The sequence below is a fragment of the Ambystoma mexicanum genome, chromosome 12 (assembly GCF_040938575.1).
Source record: "Ambystoma mexicanum isolate Mex_15411 chromosome 12, UKY_AmexF1_1, whole genome shotgun sequence".
Lineage (NCBI taxonomy): Eukaryota > Metazoa > Chordata > Amphibia > Caudata > Ambystomatidae > Ambystoma > Ambystoma mexicanum.
In genome coordinates this window covers 478,825,792-478,844,187 of record NC_090936.1, presented here as the reverse complement: position 1 = coordinate 478,844,187, position 18,396 = coordinate 478,825,792, and the positions used below count along the sequence as shown (strand labels likewise).

General features: G+C 42.9%; 1 protein-coding gene across 6 annotated transcripts in view; it reads right to left on the bottom strand.

The window, feature by feature from the left end:
- DGKI (diacylglycerol kinase iota) overlaps positions 1-18,396 on the bottom strand; it is a 1,316,934-nt gene that overhangs the window by 503,106 nt on the left and 795,432 nt on the right. For 5 of the 6 annotated variants that reach the window (XM_069628758.1, XM_069628759.1, XM_069628760.1 and 2 more), the window contains exons 8-9: positions 17,096-17,212; positions 1,449-1,523 (exon numbers count right to left, since the gene is read on the bottom strand). In XM_069628758.1, coding sequence (XP_069484859.1) covers positions 1,449-1,523; positions 17,096-17,212 — 192 coding nt within the window. The remainder of the gene's footprint in view (positions 1-1,448; positions 1,524-17,095; positions 17,213-18,396) is intronic. The other variant, XM_069628757.1, reaches the window with a different exon arrangement.

Here is an 18,396-nt window from a genome sequence, read left to right as displayed (position 1 = left end):
TGCTTTGTTCTTCACAAAGTCAGTAAAGGACTTTGGTGTCTTTTGGAGGATGACTTTGACTCCAATAAATCTATTTCAGTGATTGTCAAAAACTCCTAATTCAGACTACGGCAACTTCACCGGCTTCAGACTTTTTTGGTTCAGTCCGATTTGCCAAATATCACTGGGGCATTAATCAATTCCAACTGGATTATATCAAACGCTCTGTTTCTCTGCATCCCAGATTATCAGCTAGAATGCTTGCAGCACATTTCAAAGGGCCACGGTTTGGCTTACTTTCATTATCCATAAATTCAGCTCAGAATTGAAAGCATGGGCCGCATTGTACTGGCTGCCTGTTAAACAAAGAGTTAATTTCAAAACATTTAGACGGAAAAGGTTGAATAAAAAAAGCCGAATGCGCATTTGGTGTGGTAAAAAAGACCGAAGCCCATAATACCGATTAAGAGGAGCGGGGGTTGCAGGCGTGTCCTCCGCTCCCCTAGTTTGGTATTATGGGCTGCGGAGGTGGCACGGGTGTCCCGCGCATTCATTCAATGCGCAGCGATGGACAAACAACGAAAATCCCAAAAGCTCGAGTTTCAAAATGCAAACAAGTGGGCTTTGCAATTTTGTAACTCGAGCTTTTGGGATTCGGTTTTTCAACCTAGATCCTTTCAAAACCCTCTCTAATTTGTGTTTCCTTGGCTTGGCACCAATCTGTCTAACTGGTAAGATCCTTCTTTATTCCGCCATCGCACTCTCTGCTCGTCTGATGCCCTTCTGTTCTCTGCCCTCTTACCTAGGGGAACAACAGGGAACTTAGCTCCACTTCACCTGAGGCCCTTGAGACAGTGATGCTTTTTCCCACCCTTCTGTGAGCATGGTATCACCTCTGCATCTCAGCCTTCCCCTCCCTTATAATAAAGGCCCCTATTTTAAGCAGCTCTGGTCCATCCCACTGACCTCTTTCACCAACCTGGCCCTAAATGATAATGGCAAGTCCCTATCGGGAATCCCAAGGTAGATCAGAGCTAGAAGCGATCTGGAGTAACCACACAATAGTGATACAAACATATAGACAAAGATTAGGCAATAGGGAACACACATAATCAACCATCATCTCTGACACAGCATGGTGCAAGTGACACATGCAATGCAGAGCACCCTCTGGTCAGTCACTTTCCACACATTTAAGTGAGATCAGCTGGGCACCCTGTAACCCATCCTTGAAACACCTAAAACAAAATACTGAGCAAATATCTTCTCATTAGGACATGGGACTACTTTCCAAAGTGTTCTCCCACTGAAATCAGATACGGGGTACATTGAGTAGTAACTTCTCATTATAATGCATGGAATGCTGCAAAGGTGATAGATTTCCCCTCGCCGTGCCCAAGGACAAATCCATACTCTCTTGCAGGAGGCAACGTTGCTGCAAATAGGCGGGGAATTGAGGTGCCACTTACCTCGCCGCCTTTCTTGCTCGCTTTTCGTTTGAATGACGTCCTTTTCTTTCTTCGACTTGAATATTTCAGTGCCATCTGCAGTCAAAGGGGACAGAGTGAGAGATGGAGATATCAGGAGAAAAACATCACTTCGCCACACCTCGTTCCTTACCTCGACTAGGGCTGTCAGCCACACTAGCTTAGACACTGCCAGCCATCAAACCAAAGCACAAGTCAGGGCAACCACAAAAGTGGCAAAACTAGAGTGCACGTCTGCAGGGTGTACCGCTTCCAGCCCCAAGATCCTAAGCAACCACAAATATAACACACCTACATGGATCTCAAAACGAGACACAATTTAGACTTGGGTGAAACGAGAATGGCGCTGAAAACACACCGCAAAGGCAAATACTGTCACTGACAAGAGATATCCCAATTAGGAATTGACAGAAAATGGTAAACAGAAGGACAAAGCACTGCCTGAACTAATAACTGGAACACAATCAACCACACTACGAAGATTTCACTCTACCACTGATGATCAGTGCTTAAAACAGCAAGCCTAAAATCCAGCGGGAAATTGACACAATTTTCATTATAAAATATCCCTCTTTACTTGGTGCAGAGACCAGACCAACACAACCACAGCCTGCTGCCTTCCACTTAAGACAAAAGAACACCACCATTGCTGCAGCAGATGCAAACCCCTGCCTCTAGCTTTGAGGACTGCTAGCAGATGAGGTAGATGAAGATGCATGACCGCCACCGCACCCTGGGAATGCCACAGCACCCTGGGAATGCCACAGCACCCTGGGAATGCCACAACATGTTGATGATGTTTGCGGGGCGAAGTGTAACAAGGGAGACAAGAGGAAAGTGTCAGCTGCTCAGTTGCTGGATGTAACCTCTATGAGGCACACACTCATACACAAAGTACAATACTGCACACATAGAGGACCAGTACAGTGACCCCATCAGAGTGCCCCTGAGTGACATCCAATGCCTTGGTGAATATATTGCACTACAAACACTAATATTCTGTTGACTATAAGACTCAGAATTACTACTTTATTCCACTTGTGGGATTACCTGTGATACCACATTCGAGGGGCAGAAGCTGAGTGTGACATGTAATAGAATAAAGGTAAACAAGGAATGCCTGCAAACAGAGGTGAGTATGAATGAACACGTGATGCACCAGTGAAACGGGTTTTTATGTTGGTCAAAGCAAGCAATCGTGATGTGCAATTTCCCTGCGCAATTTCATTTGTATAAGGCATTGTGCAAGACAAATACAACTTTCTGTAGCTAAAGGCTCGCAGTTGGGCTTATTTGTATTTGGTATTTTATTAGAGCTTATAAAGCGCTTTTATCCAAAGCGCTGCACAAAAATGTTAAAGCAACAGTACAAAAATGTGGAAAGATTAGGGAAGTTCAAACATCAATTCTGAGAGCAAACAGTCATGGACAGTGAAGAAGATGATTTTTCAAGGAGACCCTAGAAAGAGAAGAGATAGTGATAGATCGAAGAGATAGAGGAAGAGTGTTCCAATGAAGAGGAGCAAGAAGCTGGAAAGAACGAAAGCGAGACTAAGCGCAGGGTGGACGAGGAACAGTCAGCTGAAAAAGACACGAAGAACGAAGAGAACGAGAAGGAGTATAAAAGGACAGAAGAGCACCAACATAGTCTGGAGCTAACCCGTAGAGAGATTTAAAGACTAAACAGAGAAAATTGAATTCAAGTTGAGAGTGTAGAATCACAAAAAAGTACACCCACAATATTTTGCTCATGCGCCTCTGAACTGGAGGTGAATTTCCAGTGATTGCTCCTGGGTGGTTCTGAGACATGTATGACTTGCTTCAAATGGCTTATTGTACTTTTCTATTTGTATGAGCCCACACACAACATATTTTAAATCACCCGCTTGTTCAACCCCATGCCAAAGGAACTGCTGCTCACACAGCTTCATCATACTTGTGCTCCGGTAGAAGGTTTGTGTGAAGGATGGGTTAAAGTCATGTTCTGTTGGATGCCAAAAGAAATGCTCACACTGTTTCAATAGAGGCAGTTTGATTCCGATATTGGCTTACAGGCATATTCCATCCCATATCACAGTGATGCACGATGGTCAGTTTCATCTTACAGTCTAGTTTTGGTTGTCAGGTAACTATTATCTGGGTAATACATGTTCACTCCACTCATGAACAAGACGATCCCCTATTTAGCCCACACATATGATAAGCATTGCCCAGTAGACACTCACTGGCATTTCTTCCTCTCTGCAATTGGTTTCACAGTGTTTATCGAGGCTTCAGGATCCAGGGTTCCCCTTGCTGGCTTAGGCCGAACTGTTGGTGCACTCGCCCATCAGTGGATTGCACAGACGTGGAAATGGAGGCTTGACATCCAGGCCTCTCAGTGTCCTGTTGTTAACAACCAAGGACTTTGGCCAACCTCAGCAATATCTCTGTGTTGCCTACCTGCCTCAAAACAAGTTCAGGTTCGTGGTGTGCGGAATCATACTAGTTCCACTGACTGTGTCATACCATCTGTAGCGACAGCCAGTTTGATCATCTGATGCCTAGAGCTGACCTTTACAAATAAGGATGTCTCATTTTATTTATGTGCCAGATGCCTGATATGTTGGATGGTCTGCTGCTCCTGTGAATTGATTTGTATTTCTTCCCGAGTTGCACCTCCTGATGAATAAAAAAAAGCGGCGAAACATGTGTTGGGGAGCAATATTACGGGAAGAAATACAAACCATCTCAGGAAAAAACAATTGAATGAAGTGAATTCAATCTATATTTGTTTACATAAACGTTTCAACATAATGTATTCCAGTGATTCACTCTAACAATTTAAATGAAGAGATTTCAAGAAACAACTTTCTGTGTTATTCATTGCAACATTATATTTTAAACTACAAGGTGCAAGCGCAATAGTGGACTTTCTCTTTTCCTCAAGTTATTTCAAAGCCCTGATCAGCTTCAGGGTAATGAGTCCTAATTAGCAGCTCACCTTAACAACTTTTTCTTTTTTCCTTTTCATCTTTAAAAATAATTTTTCAAACATAAACACGTTTTTTAGGTGAGCGCCAGCACTGCCTTAAACTGACTTTTTCTTTTCCCTAATGCTCCTGTGAAATGACCTTGCAGAGAATTGCCCAACATATGTCCAATTCCACGCAGTCAGAAATGACTGCAGGTTGCCACTTTCCATAGTGAGCATGCCCTTGTGTCCAATGGTTTTGGGGGGAATGGACAAAGGCCATCACTTTTGGGAAGCTGATCAATAGCAACCTACGGCGAATATCTTGGTCGATATTCATTGCCATCTTAAAAGTGTCTGCCCTTTTGTTTATTGCATGGATCGTGGTGTTTGTTCAGAGTGGCTGTTCATATTAGCTTGATCCTTTGTCAGCATTTGGAACACCAGGGACAGTCAGCTGCTTGAAGCTGTTTCAAGCTGCTTGAAGCTGCTTGCTAATACCTGCGTCAGCAATCCCTCTACTCCGGTGGGACCGCTAGTGTTATGTCATTGTTGGTCCGCAGGCTGCACTTCTTTGGAGAGGTTTTCTTCTTTGGGAGGCCTTGCAACTCACTGCTCCTTACACTGGCGATGCCTGTTGTGAATACTTAATCCCCCAATGTGCAAAGGACATCATTCTGCCATGTTTGATTATTATAATAATAATACTCTTCCTGCTTGGTGCTTACAGCTGTTGGTCTGGCTTCTCCTTTAACTGCTGCTATTGCCTTTTATCTAGCCATTCCTGTACTTTTGCATCACATTATCTCTTTGGAAAAGAAATGTGCGCTTTTTTGAAACAAACAAACATGTAACACATGACATGATGTATCGTAGTCTATGTGTGGATGCAAAAATCTTATATGCAAAAAAATTTTTGGATGTGTGTGTGTATGTTTGTCCGGCCATACAAAGCCTCACCGGTGAACCCACTGCTACCAAATTTTGCATGGATTCCTCATTTTCCTGGGGCAAGATTGTAGTCTATGGTTGGATGCAAAAAATGCCCTCTGTAGACACCCTCATTTATTGATGCTCACCCCGATTCACGACATTAGGTACTAGAAGGAGGCAACATTTGGAAAAGTGTCTGAAGCAAAATGTTCGATGTGTTGGTTATTCCTTTGAAATGTATTACTACTGCATACTGTTCAAAAGTGTTTATTAAAGCATTTTTAAAGTGAAATAAAAAATATGTATTTTTTAAAAAAAGATCATGCCACTCCAAATATGGGCAATGGCAAGGTTACAGTTTACTTAAGTTCATTTACAAGAAGAGAGCACAATCAATCAATCGTTCTTGGACATTTTCTCAAATGTACTGAAGCCATTGAGTGATTGAAACATGCAGCACAAAAAACTAACATCACTTGGAAAAGCTCCATCTGATGCAAAGCGAAAATCAATATCAAGAGCTTCTGAAAAACAACAACAAACAGCACGGCTTGCCAACCAGAGGACAAGAGCAACTTTCTCCATGGCAAATGAGATGCCCTAGCAAGCTGTAGCAAGACTTGCTGACATGAGGACAAGAGCAACATCCTCCAGGGCACATGAGACACCACTCGATCAGGACACGGGCAACGATACCCCAGATAGTCTTATGATATTTTATGACATGATAAGTCTAAATGGGGCTCATTTTCGAAGTCCCCAGAGCGTATATGAGGGTGTTAAAGGCAGGTGAAAAGATATTATGCCTGTCTTACCACCTCCATTCATGCGCCAGGCCAGGGCATTTTGGTGGTTTTTGAAGGCAGGGGGAGCTGCTGAATGGGAGTCGTGTTTTCCCATGTCACCTCCGACTAGTATGGCATATTCATGATGACATAAAACCAAAGGATTCCTCTTGAATTTGCCTGCTTTTTATAGAAGCAAAAATCAGGCCGATTCTATAGGAATCCACTGTGACGGTTAGGTAAAAGGCAGGCAGTGCTGATTTTGCACTGCAGAGTGCAAAATAGAGGTGCAAAGACAGATCTGCAACCATATTAACCCTGCCTTCTGCCCTCCAGAGTGTAAATGAAGAAAATTGGCCGGAGGACACCTGTTTGCATGTAAGCGCAAACATAAGCTGAGCCCTCCAGGTAATTTATGTCATTTTTTAAAATGAGCTTCACTATATCTTGTTTCATGATATGAACTAGCATGATCTGTCAAGTCATGTCATGTCAAGTTAAGACATGTCATATGTTATGCATTCGGCCATGATATGTCATATGGTATGTCATGTCACGATATGTCATATCATGATATAGTGAGATGTCTTGAAACGTCCTGAGATGTCACTGCATGGGATCACATTCTCATTTATCTTCCATTTTTGCATTCCAAAACAAATCTGAGCTTCTCATTCACATCCCAATAAGACTTTTTAAATGATACTGACATTCTCTGTGATGTTAAAATTTCCACCTCACTGACGAGGCCGAAACACGTGTCTGGGATTGCTGTTGGTACTCTTGTTCAGAAGAGAATTGCCAGGCATTTCGGTGCTGGACTGCCTTTGGGCAGGACAAAGACTGATATGTAGTGGACATTTCTCTTCTCTGAAACGAAGGTGAGCTAAAGACTCTGATTGAGACTCTAACCTGGGATATAGGCCAGTAGTAGAGAAACTTCCAGAATTCCCCTTGTTTTTGCATATTAAGTAGCTTTGGATTTTCACCATAAATTACTAGGGTAATCCAGATGTGGAACCCTTGCTCACTGTTCTTAGAGAGGCACAGCTCCACCTCACTGACGAGGCCCAACCAGGCGGAAATATGTGTCTGGGGTTGCTGTTGGTACTCTTGTTCAGAAGAGAATTGCCAGGCATTTCGGTGCTGGACTGACCTTGGACATGAGAAAAGACTGATATGTAGTAGAACTTTCTCTTCTGTGAAAGGATGGTGAGCTAAAAACTCTGATTGAGACTCTAACCCAGGATATAGGCCGGTAGTAGAGAAACTCCCAGAACCCCCCTTGTTTTTAAATATTAAATAGCTTTGGGTTTTCACCCTAAGTTACTAGGGTAATCTAGACGTGGAACCCTTGCTCACTGTTCTTAGAGAGGCACAGCTCCACCTCACTGATGAGGCCCAACCAGGCCGAAACAGTGTCTGGGGTTGCTGTTGGTACTCTTGTTCAGAAGAGAATTGCCAGGCATTTCAGTGCTAGACTGCCCTTGGGAAGGACAAAGACTGATATGTACTGGACATTTCTCTTCTGTGAAAGGATGATGAGCTAAAGACTCTGGTTGAGACTCTAACCTAGGATATAGGCCAGTAGTAGAGAGACTCCCAGACCCCCCTTGTTTTTGCATATTAAGTACCTTTAGGTTTTCACCCTAAGTTACTAGGGTAATCCAGACGTGGAACCATTGCTCACTGTTCTCAGAGAGGCACAGCTTCACCTCACTGACGAGGCCCAACCAGGCCAAAACACATGTCCGAGTTAGCTGTTGGTACTCTTGTTCAGAAGAGAATTGTCAGGCATTTCGGTGCTGGACTGCCCTTGGTAGAACAAGGACTGATATGTAGTGGAAATGTCCCTTCTGTGAAAGGATGGTGAGCTAAAGACTCTGGTTGAGACTCTAACCTGGGATATAGGCTGGTAGTAGAGAAGCTCCCAGAACCCCCCTTGTTTTTGCATACCTTGACAAACCCTACGAACATGGCAGCCTGGCCGCCCCAGACTTTGAAAAATATTGGGTCGATGCGCAGGCATATTATGCAGCCTACTGGTTCGATGAAGACTCAAGACACCCGCACCTAAAAATTGACCGACATGTGGCTGGCACACGCAATATTCGCTCATTGGTATTATCACCACAGTGGACAGAACCTTAAGTTAATGACCCAGTGGCCCCAACGGCATTGGCCTGGAACAGGATATGGCGGAAGGTGGACAAACCTCATCCATACCATAGGGGCCTTCCGTTGTGGAATGTCTTCCAATCATTCCCTAAAATAAGCCAAATAGCAACAAGACAATGGGCTACAGACGGGTACACAACTATAGGCGACATGTATAATACAGAATCCTTTACCACGTTTCAGGATCTGTCAGGCTCCTCACGCACACAGACACTGCGCTGGCTACAATACGCTGGACTCCGTCGAGCAGCTAAAAAAACATGGGCTGAATTTCCAGCGCAGCCACCCGGCAAACCACTGCTAAGCACCATTATGAGGGGGACCTCGACACAGTGTGGGGTGGCCATACTCTATGACCGGCTGCAAGACCGCAGCAGTAAACCCCTGGTGAGGCTACGGGAGGCCTGTGCCAGAGATCTAGACACAAACATTACTGGCGACATCTGGGAATCATGTGCTTACGAACCCAGGCAGTATCCCAAAATTCCAGATTTTGGGTAATACAATTTAAAGTATTACACAGATTCCACTACACACCAACTAGACTACATCTTTTTGCCCGTGTCTGCCGTATGCCCCAGATGCCACACCGATGGGGTGGGTTACCTTCACATGCTTTGGAGTTGCCAGAGACTGGGGGAATACTGGAATGGGGTTTGCGATGCCATGTCAGAGATGTTTAATTGCACGACTGAACCCACTCCATCAAGATGTTTGTTCCACCAATTCAAACAATTACAACGCAGCTTTCACACACTGATAAGTCTTAGTATGTTATTAGCAATCCGATGTGTGCTGCTGTTTTGGTTACGCCCCCACCTGCCCAACTGTGGCACAAAGGTAGCGGGCAGTCGTGTGGGCATCAGATATGGAGGAGCGTTGGTCCTCACTACAACCTATGAACTGCAAGCCCATTGACATATGGCCCCCCTTCCGCAACTACCTTTTATCAACTCAAATGTATGAATGTGATAGCGAGAGCTCAACGTCTGAGTAACGACTTCCCTCCATCCTATATCCTAAATTCCGTACTTCTGGTGCATACGTCACCGCTCATAACAGACTGTGGGCCTCATTATGACTCTGGCAGCAGCCGTGCCTGTAAATACTGGCACGGCTGCCACCGAGTCATGAATTTATCGGCGTCCGGCAATGGGGACTTACCAGGGCATTACAGCATGATGGACCCGGTAAATCCCCATTGCCGGGTGTCGGTAATTATTACTTCCCATTCCCATTTGAGTCCCATTGGACTCACTGGGAATGGGGAGGATGGATGCACCGGCACCATTCATGGATGGTGCCGGTGCATCCGTCAGGGTCTGCGAGCGGGTGCCGTTCCGCCCACTAGGTCAGACCTGGCGGTCTGAAAGACACCCGCTGGCAGACCTCGTAGTTTGGCGGTGCGGTACCAACGGTACCGGCAAGCTTACCGGTACCGTTGTTACCAGACAGGCAAACTTGTAATGAGGCCCTATGTCTTAACTTCAGAAGAGTAAAAATGTAACAATCAAGATGTAGTGTATTTACTCCTGTCAATGCTGCTATCTCTTACTTATGTTGTAATATCAAGCACTCAATAAAGAAAGTTTAAAAAACAAAACAACAACAAAAAACAAATGGTCTGAAGAGTGGCACGGTAGCTTTATAATTATAGATGACCACAATCGTAGCTGAGCGGGTCTGGAAAAGAACTCATTCAAAAATGGCAGTAGCTTGTTAATTATAGCACCAATGCACCTTTCGAACATAAGATGGCATCACTAATTGATCTCCGGCAGCTGGAAAAGGGGGCTTATCCTGCTGTGCCTATGGATTTGGGTATTGAAGGTGATAGGGTGATGACCACTCTCGAAGTGTTTCGCTCCCTTCAAGCAACTCACCAGATATCTGCTTGGTAAATCAACTGGAACTTAATCTATATGGTGTGATTTATGGGATTGCCTAAAAGACACCTTCACTGGAATATCACCAGTTCGGCATCCATCTAACAAGTATTATAATTATCATCAGGAAAGTGTTGATTATTAGTATAAGCACACTACTGGATCAGGGAAGTGAGATACAAGAGTGTCTTGTAGGTGTTCAAAATGCAAATTCAGACTAAATTATTGGAAAGGGAGACTGTATCCTGTAGAACCTATGCTCAGTATTCATATGAAGAGGGCTCCAAGGTGGCCACAGAATACTAGGACGGAAATCCTAAAGGGATATGATATATGATAGGTTACTTATAACGCACTTAATACCCAGAAGTTTCTAAGCGTGGACCCGGGGATCGAACCTGTGTTGCTCCGTGTTGTGTTGCTTCCAAGGCAAGCACGTTGCCCCTGAGCTATCCTCCCAAGAGGAGGTCAGCAATTGGTCATGTGTTTTAGAGTTTTATCGTTCATTGTCTAGGAAAGATATTTCCCCTCCAATGGTAACAATGATGAAATGACTGGCATTACTCTGCCTCAACAGATTACAGTAAGAGAGTGCAGAAGTATTAATGATGCCTTTAACTCCTGCTAAAGTAACTGTGGCCAAAAAGATAATGCCTGATGGAAAGACCTTAGACCTGGATGAGTTAGGAATTGAAATATACACATACAGGTTTGATGAATACAGCAGCCATAGATCTTCTTAAATCCGAACAAGGTACATGTTTTCTTTCTGAACAGATGGTTCAATGATCTAAACATAACCTTTAAATTAAATTCCCTAGATCCCGGGATGGCAGAGAGAGTGCCGGTATTTAGGAAAGGCTATATGAATGATACTACTAACTGTCCCAGTTGCCTTACTGATTTGTTGGCTAAAGTGTATGGAAAGCTCATTTCAAATCATATTGAGGAACGGTTTTTTGAAAATAATGAACGGTTTTTTGAAAATAATGCAATTTCGGGCTCTGAAGCTGGCTTCAGCAGAGGAATTAGCAGCACTGATCAGGCTTTTCATCTAAATATTTTGATGCAGTGTAATGTGGTGCTGAAAAACAGATGTTATACACTGTGTTTGTGAATCGCAAGACTGCATTTAGTAGTTTCCAAAGGGAGTCACTGTGGGAATTCCTGATCAAACTGAAAGTCCGGCTAGGTCGTGTATCTGCCATCAGAGGTACATATAAATGCAACATAGTAAATGTTTGCTGGGGCCTTGCCAGCAAGAAAACAGAGGCCTTAATCGTTGCTCGGGGGGTAAGACACACGAGTGCTATAACCCCACTGTTCCCTGTACATTCATATTGTAGCTGGTGAGATATTAAACTTAAATGCTTATACCCCTAAATTGAATAGGGAACATGTGGGGAGACTCCTGATTGTGTATGGTGCCACTCTTATATCCAAAGCCCCAATGGGCTCACAACACCAATTGGGCCTCTTTCATGACATTTTTAGTTATAGGTTATTGACCAAAGTGTATGGCATGTCATGTCTGGGGTGCCGTACAATTAGTTAGAATCTACGAAGTGCAAGCATTGAACAAATATCATTTTTTGATTATTTGTGAATATACTTTAGTTCAATTGACTCCGGGAAAATCAAATTGAAAAGGTTCTACCATTCTTGCACAATATTGCAGAGAAACCCTTGATTAGGTTCTATAGACCTAAACTGAGGGTAATACCAGGAATTACTGATTCAGGGGCCCCTGAAGACTGAGCCCAGCCAGGGATGCTCAGGGGCCCAGCAATAAGATAGAGGCAATCAACTTTTGAGAAATGTGACTGACAAGTGGCTTCGCTTGAATTCCATCAACAATGGCCTTATCAGGAGGCAGGATTGGGAGCTACAACTAGCGTCCCATGCCTGGAGCTGCGAACCAATAAAAAGAGAAAAGATAGCCCAAATAGAAATATGAAATAGGAGGAACGGGTGGTCACATATTGATATTGATATTTTATTTAGATCGCGCTCGTACACAGGTGTTTCAGAGCGCGACAAGGTAAGGGAGGGTAACAAGGGAGAACAAAAAACAACGATCTTACTAGGCCCAGTGACATTGAGAATGCGCAAGTGCATGGGAGAGGGAAAAAGGGGAAAAGTGCATGGAAGATGGGGGGAGAAATGCAAAGTGCAGAGCAAAGGAATACAGATAAATACAGATAAATAATAAATAAATAATACCAAACAATCAAACAGTGGTAGTGCAGCCAGCAGGTGGCAAGTGCTGGGTTTGAGGCAACAGACAGGGCGAGTCTGGTAAGTGCAGAGAGTGGGTAGCCTCCAATTTTGTATTTCTATTTTTGTCGGCAGGAAGCACTTATGAGTCTCCCATGAGTCTTAAGGGAGCGGAGGAAGGAGGATGAGACTTACCATCAAGCCTCTCATTTTATAGGGGCCGGAAACTGGCCAGCATGTGGCGAGACATGGAGGACAAGCAGTCTACCTTTTCCTCCACTCCATGTCCATTTTGAATCAGGCTCCTTACAGTGAGCTGGACACAAACCGGGATATCTGTGCCGTTTCCAAGTCCACTCCAGGGAAACCAACAGCATCTTATACTGGATCACATTTTCATGCCGACAGTTAGACTGGGACCCCAATGATTTTCACCTGCCATTTGTATGCTTTGAAAAAGCAATCAGAATCTATAGAAGCCCACATAATGATGCCTATCATGTTTGTACCTGGTGGCTGACATTAGTGATCATCACTGTGAACACAGCTATGCTTATCAGTGATCCCATTTTATGCTTGGAGTAAATAAGGGCACAGCAACGAGAGACTGTCTGGATTCCCATTCCAATTTCTGTTTCAGATATAAAATTATGAAAACCTGTGTGTGCAGACCGCACAAATGGGCACATCTGCACTTGTTGGGAAGGGAGCAAGCCCAACCCACCCCCAAGGCACATTAAGGTGAGGCGAGCCCCATTGAAAGAACTATAATATACCAGGAGGTAAAGGGGGCAGCCTAAAAGTCCCCATGTGATCATAATATTGTATGCAATTTAGACATTTAGATATAGTGCACATATATAAGCGAACGCCATTTTTGTAGATATTAGTAGCCAAAATCAAAACACAGAGCCTGCACGGACATGCAGTATTTAGTGTGTTCGACACAAGCTAAAAGCCTGAGAGGAAATCTGGATAGGCCCGAGCGCTGACGAGAGAGACCCACGCTGCTGACTTCCACAGAAATCATTCTTTGTTTTAAGATTGTTGCCAATATGTTTGTTCCATAAAGAATGTGCCGTGCAAGGCCATGAGACAGAGCTGGACGCCTTGGTGCACATGTTATCACAAACAGGCCGAAGCAGGCCTACAACCCCCACCCAGCTAACTAAGAGTTATAGCCTCTACAACTGCCCTGGTCCCGAGCCCCCTGAATTCCAAGACACCAGTTAACCCCAGACCACCGACCATAAACCAATCAACCACAAAGATCTGAGACTATGGTCATCCCACCTTTATAATGTCATTGTTTGTAGTGCGAGGTACAGGGAGGGATACATTCAAGTTCAAAAGCGAGGGTGTAAGCCTTGGGAGCTGATGACGGGATCAGGAATGAGTGAAGTATGTGTGGGTCGGTTTAACCTCGAGACTCCCACAGTGCCAGTCTTCGAGCCTGCCAGGTGAACTGTTTAATGATAAAGTAGCATTGTTCACAAAAGTAGCTTATTGCTTCTTCGGCCCGGATTCCCTATAAACGATGAGCCCAGCAGAACCCTTGTGATGGAAGACGGATGGACTCGGCTGGGACCAATGACCTGGCATCCCCTAGGGAGCAGGCCGGCCATGTATAGGGTCGCACCAACCAGTCACGCTGGTGTTCACTGTATGCAATGACATCACCTATGACGCTGTGTCTCCTTATAAGCTTCTGCTTGTACACTTTTTGGGCAGAACGTTCCGTGGCAGCAGAGTTCTTTGCTGATGCACCTATTATTGTATAAATAAATACTTGTTTCACTTACAAGAGCATATTTGGGCTTTTTCCCTAGCGGGTTGTATTTTTTCTGGTGTGAGCGTTTAGGGGCGTGGCTTCACACTCAAGGACTGTTTGACCAGATTAACCAGCTTAGTCAAAATGAAACCATAAAAAAGCAAATTAGACCACAATGCTGGTTTTCCTATCAATCGTGTATGAATGGCACTTTCCCACTGCAGCCTGTTCCCACTCTGGCCTTGAGTAGGACTATTATAATCAATGCTCATACAATGGGTCAGGGACTATATACCCATGTATGATGAGCAGTCGTGGGAGAAATGTTGCTTTCACAAGCACCCCTTTTTCTTACATTCGCAATCACAATTTTCCAGTTTCATGTGGAGCCCGTAAACCAAGATGAACCATGTAAGATTGCGTTTGTACACCTTTTTCTGCCATATACATTTCACATTGAGTGACAACATTTCTTGGAAACACATGATGAAAAGTAGGACTGAGCAAAGTTGAGCAACTTCCTTTTGGGAAGTTAAGCATAATTGTGGCCAGATTCTTTAGCCCTTTTATAAAGCCATGTAAAAATTAAGCAATATATTGACTGGGAAAGAAAATAACCCCTACTTGAATATCAGCTAGAAAACAGCAAAAACATGTTTCATTCCAGTAAAATAAAGAGAAAGTTTAAGGTAACCTGTTTCAGATTTGTTTAATACTTAGAAAATGTTGTTTTTATTTAACTATTTAACAAAGTTGGACAAATGTCAGTTTTTGCAGACAAATATGTGAAAAGTCGCATTTAAATCAATTTGAATGAGCTCTCTGCTTTTCTGTGAGAACATACAAGCACAAGTTACAAATGTTACTGGAGTTAAAGAAAAAATTGATTTTTAGTTGGTTTGGAATTGCTTAAAAACTCTTTACTAACCAGTCCCAAAGTCTTTAAAATAGTATACACGTTTTTGGAGTTTAAGAGAAAGTTGGACTGTTTGGTGAAAAAGATTTGGAAGGATTTCTGGACATATTTACCAACCAATCCCAACTTTAGTTATAATTTCCAATAGCCCTTTTAAGAGAGGCAACAGCACCTGACGATAAAAGGTTCTCCATTAAGAGACTGACATTAATAAGTGTATATTTCTAATACTGTATTGTAATTAAATAACTACCTGATATTGTAGTAAATGTACACCATGATGTTTGAAATGTATTTGCAATTTTCATGCATTAAAATATTGTTAATCATTTATAGCTCATGTGTATGCATTTCTGATCAATTATTATAATATATATTGTTTCAGTTTTATTTATGAATCTTAACTACTATTTGTATTAAATGTTCCTACTGCAAGCACAAGTGTTTCAAAGTGTTTTATTCAAACCTATGCCTCAGAACAGATCATCAAGTTTATAGGTATAGGTTTTTCGGCTTTGTGACCAAGTGCCAATTTGTGTCTAACACTCAATGCACTAGTGGAACCATGCCATTAACTTTATTAACCTTTTCCATTCAATAAAGCTCACTTGAAACACAAGCACATGTCTTTGAGACATATGGGGTATTGAGCAATGCACCAATAAGGTAGATGCATGACTGGCCGCATTAACTGTGCAATTTCATCCACATTAAAGTCAATGTTGAGGGCTAATGATTCTCGCTTTCCCAAAATGGCAGAAGGGATGTGACCAAGCAGTTTGGGCTGGCCTGCCCCTTTTGGGGTAGCACCAAGCCTGATTTGCATATGGCTTGGCCGTTGAAGAATGGTGATCTGGAGGGTTGCCCAGAGCAATTTCAGAGGTTAAGATGAATTCTAAACCTTCCAGCAATCACCTCTTTTATTTTGTTGTTTGATTGGCCACCTTAACTGTGTAATTTCATCCATATTAAAGTCAATATTGAGGACTATTGATTCTTGATTTCCCAAAATAGCACTCATTAATAATTTCAGGATGACCCGGGTGGGCCATGATATATGTGCCCTGAAAAATGTCCAAATGTATGCAGCATTTTTGATTGATTGCTTGCATCATTACCTCACACAATAATAAAAGGAGAAAAATAATCTATTCACATGAACATCGTTCCTATTAAAGTAATGGAGCAGGTCCAAGGAACTAACATACGACTTTTCACTTTCTTTGGAAATAAAACAATCCAGATTTGTTTAAAAATGTCACCACATTTGTGAATCATTTTTATAACTGTTAAAAAACTTTGCAAGATTTTAGATTCTCCACACCTCACTCGCCTCCTCAAAAAATCAAATGTATTTGCATAGCATTTATCACTTATTCACTTATTTTGTTTGGAACCAGATGGAACCCCCTTTATTTAAAAGTCATAAAATATTTGAATAACTTTTTTAATGAATGCTAAAATGGTTTGGATTGTTTTCCCTCTGAAAAAAGTGAAAACTTAGTTGCATGTTCATCTCGTTTTGAGGGAAAAACACTAAACCCTAAATTTGCTTTGCTTGAAAAGAAGAATGTCAGCCACTATCATGATTATTTTGGTGTGTTTGTGTATGTGTTTGTGTGTGTGTTTGTGTGTGTGTGGTGATCCTTAATTGCTCTATTTTAGTGCCTATATAGTCAAAACCTATAAGAGAAGACCGCAAACATGCTGGTTTGTCACACAGAGATGCAGAGGCTAACTGCACATAGATTTGCACAACGGCCACATGAAGACATGCATACCTTTTACAAATACATACAAGTAAACGTTCAGATACTCATACAGATGCATGTGAGAAGGTCACAGATGTTTAGGCACTTGAAAACAAGCATTAGACAAATGTGCATGGGCGCCCAAGCAGATGTTCAAACAACAGTGCAGCCTTCAGACTAGGATGTGCATGTGTGTGTGTGTGTGTGTGTGTGTCAAACACAAATGTGCATGCAGTTACCTGAGGTCTCTTCACCTTAATGATCCATGTTGGGGGCACGATGACTGCAGCGTGTGCCCCTAGCGAACAGGGCTCCTCAATATGATGGAGCAAGAAGCAAGTCACTTTATTGTGAAACTGAAAGAGGAGAAAGAAAAGCAGACATTAAAAAACATGTCTTTCACATTAGAAAAAATGTCAATGTAACTCCGCTGGATAGAGGAAAAGCTCCAGCAAGTGAAAGACATGTCAAAAGAACACCTTATCTTGAGCACGTTAAATCTGAAAACAGGACCTAGGTAGTTTTAAACAACATAACTGTTTTCAAGAACAATAAATCAGAATTAGAGTCGTTTTAGGAGTGTTAGCTTAAGAGTATGGGGTTGGATTCTCCCAAAAGTGACCTGTGGGATTTTATGGGGCACTAAGTCCAAAGTTCACTGGCTTTCAAAATTTCATGGGCCACTTAGTGAGTTTTGAACCGGCCCCTTTGACCCCCCCCCCACAAAGCACACCACACCCTACCACACCCTGGCCAGCACGCCCTGCATTTTCCAGCCCTCAATATCACCACAAAACAATTTTCTCTTCCTAGAGCAACATAGCTATATATATAAAAAGGTTTAACAATCCCCAATGCCCTGTGGGGTCGTACCCGACTCCCACAGGGCAGTGGGGCATCTTGTAGGGCTTTGTGGTGTATGGAGCAGTCTTTGCTCCCCCTCATGGGTATGGCTCCCATTGCCGTATTTACGAAAGCAGTAAGCACATTTTTTGAAAATTGGTCCCCGGCGCATGAAACCGTTCTAGTCATGGTGGCAGAAGACCTTAACTCATGCTGCTCGATGGCTGATGAGGGGGAAGATCTTGGTGGGGAGATAAAGGATGCCAAAGCACCAACCAAGAAAGATAGAACTGGGAGATTATGGTCAGCCTGTTTTAGCTCACTGGGTTTGAAAAGGTTGAACAGCTAGATTAAGGGTGATTTTTCTATGGCAGCTACTTGGTCGAATGGTAAGTCTAAGTCAATGATTGACTACATACTTGTGGATCATAATTTGTGGAATCACTGTGAGAAGATGACAATATTACATACTTTAGGAAGTGATCATAAATTGTTGTCTCTAACATCTACCTCGAGGAAAAATTCCTATCAGGACAACTTGCAGGGTTTGGCAGTAGTTAATGCTGCAGGTAACAGAATTAAATGGTCTGATGGGAAAATGGTCATATATATAATGAAAGCCTGTATCAGGTCCTCTGTAATTCATATCATGAGTATAAAATTTGATTTTTTTCCCCCGGATGTCTTCAAACACTTT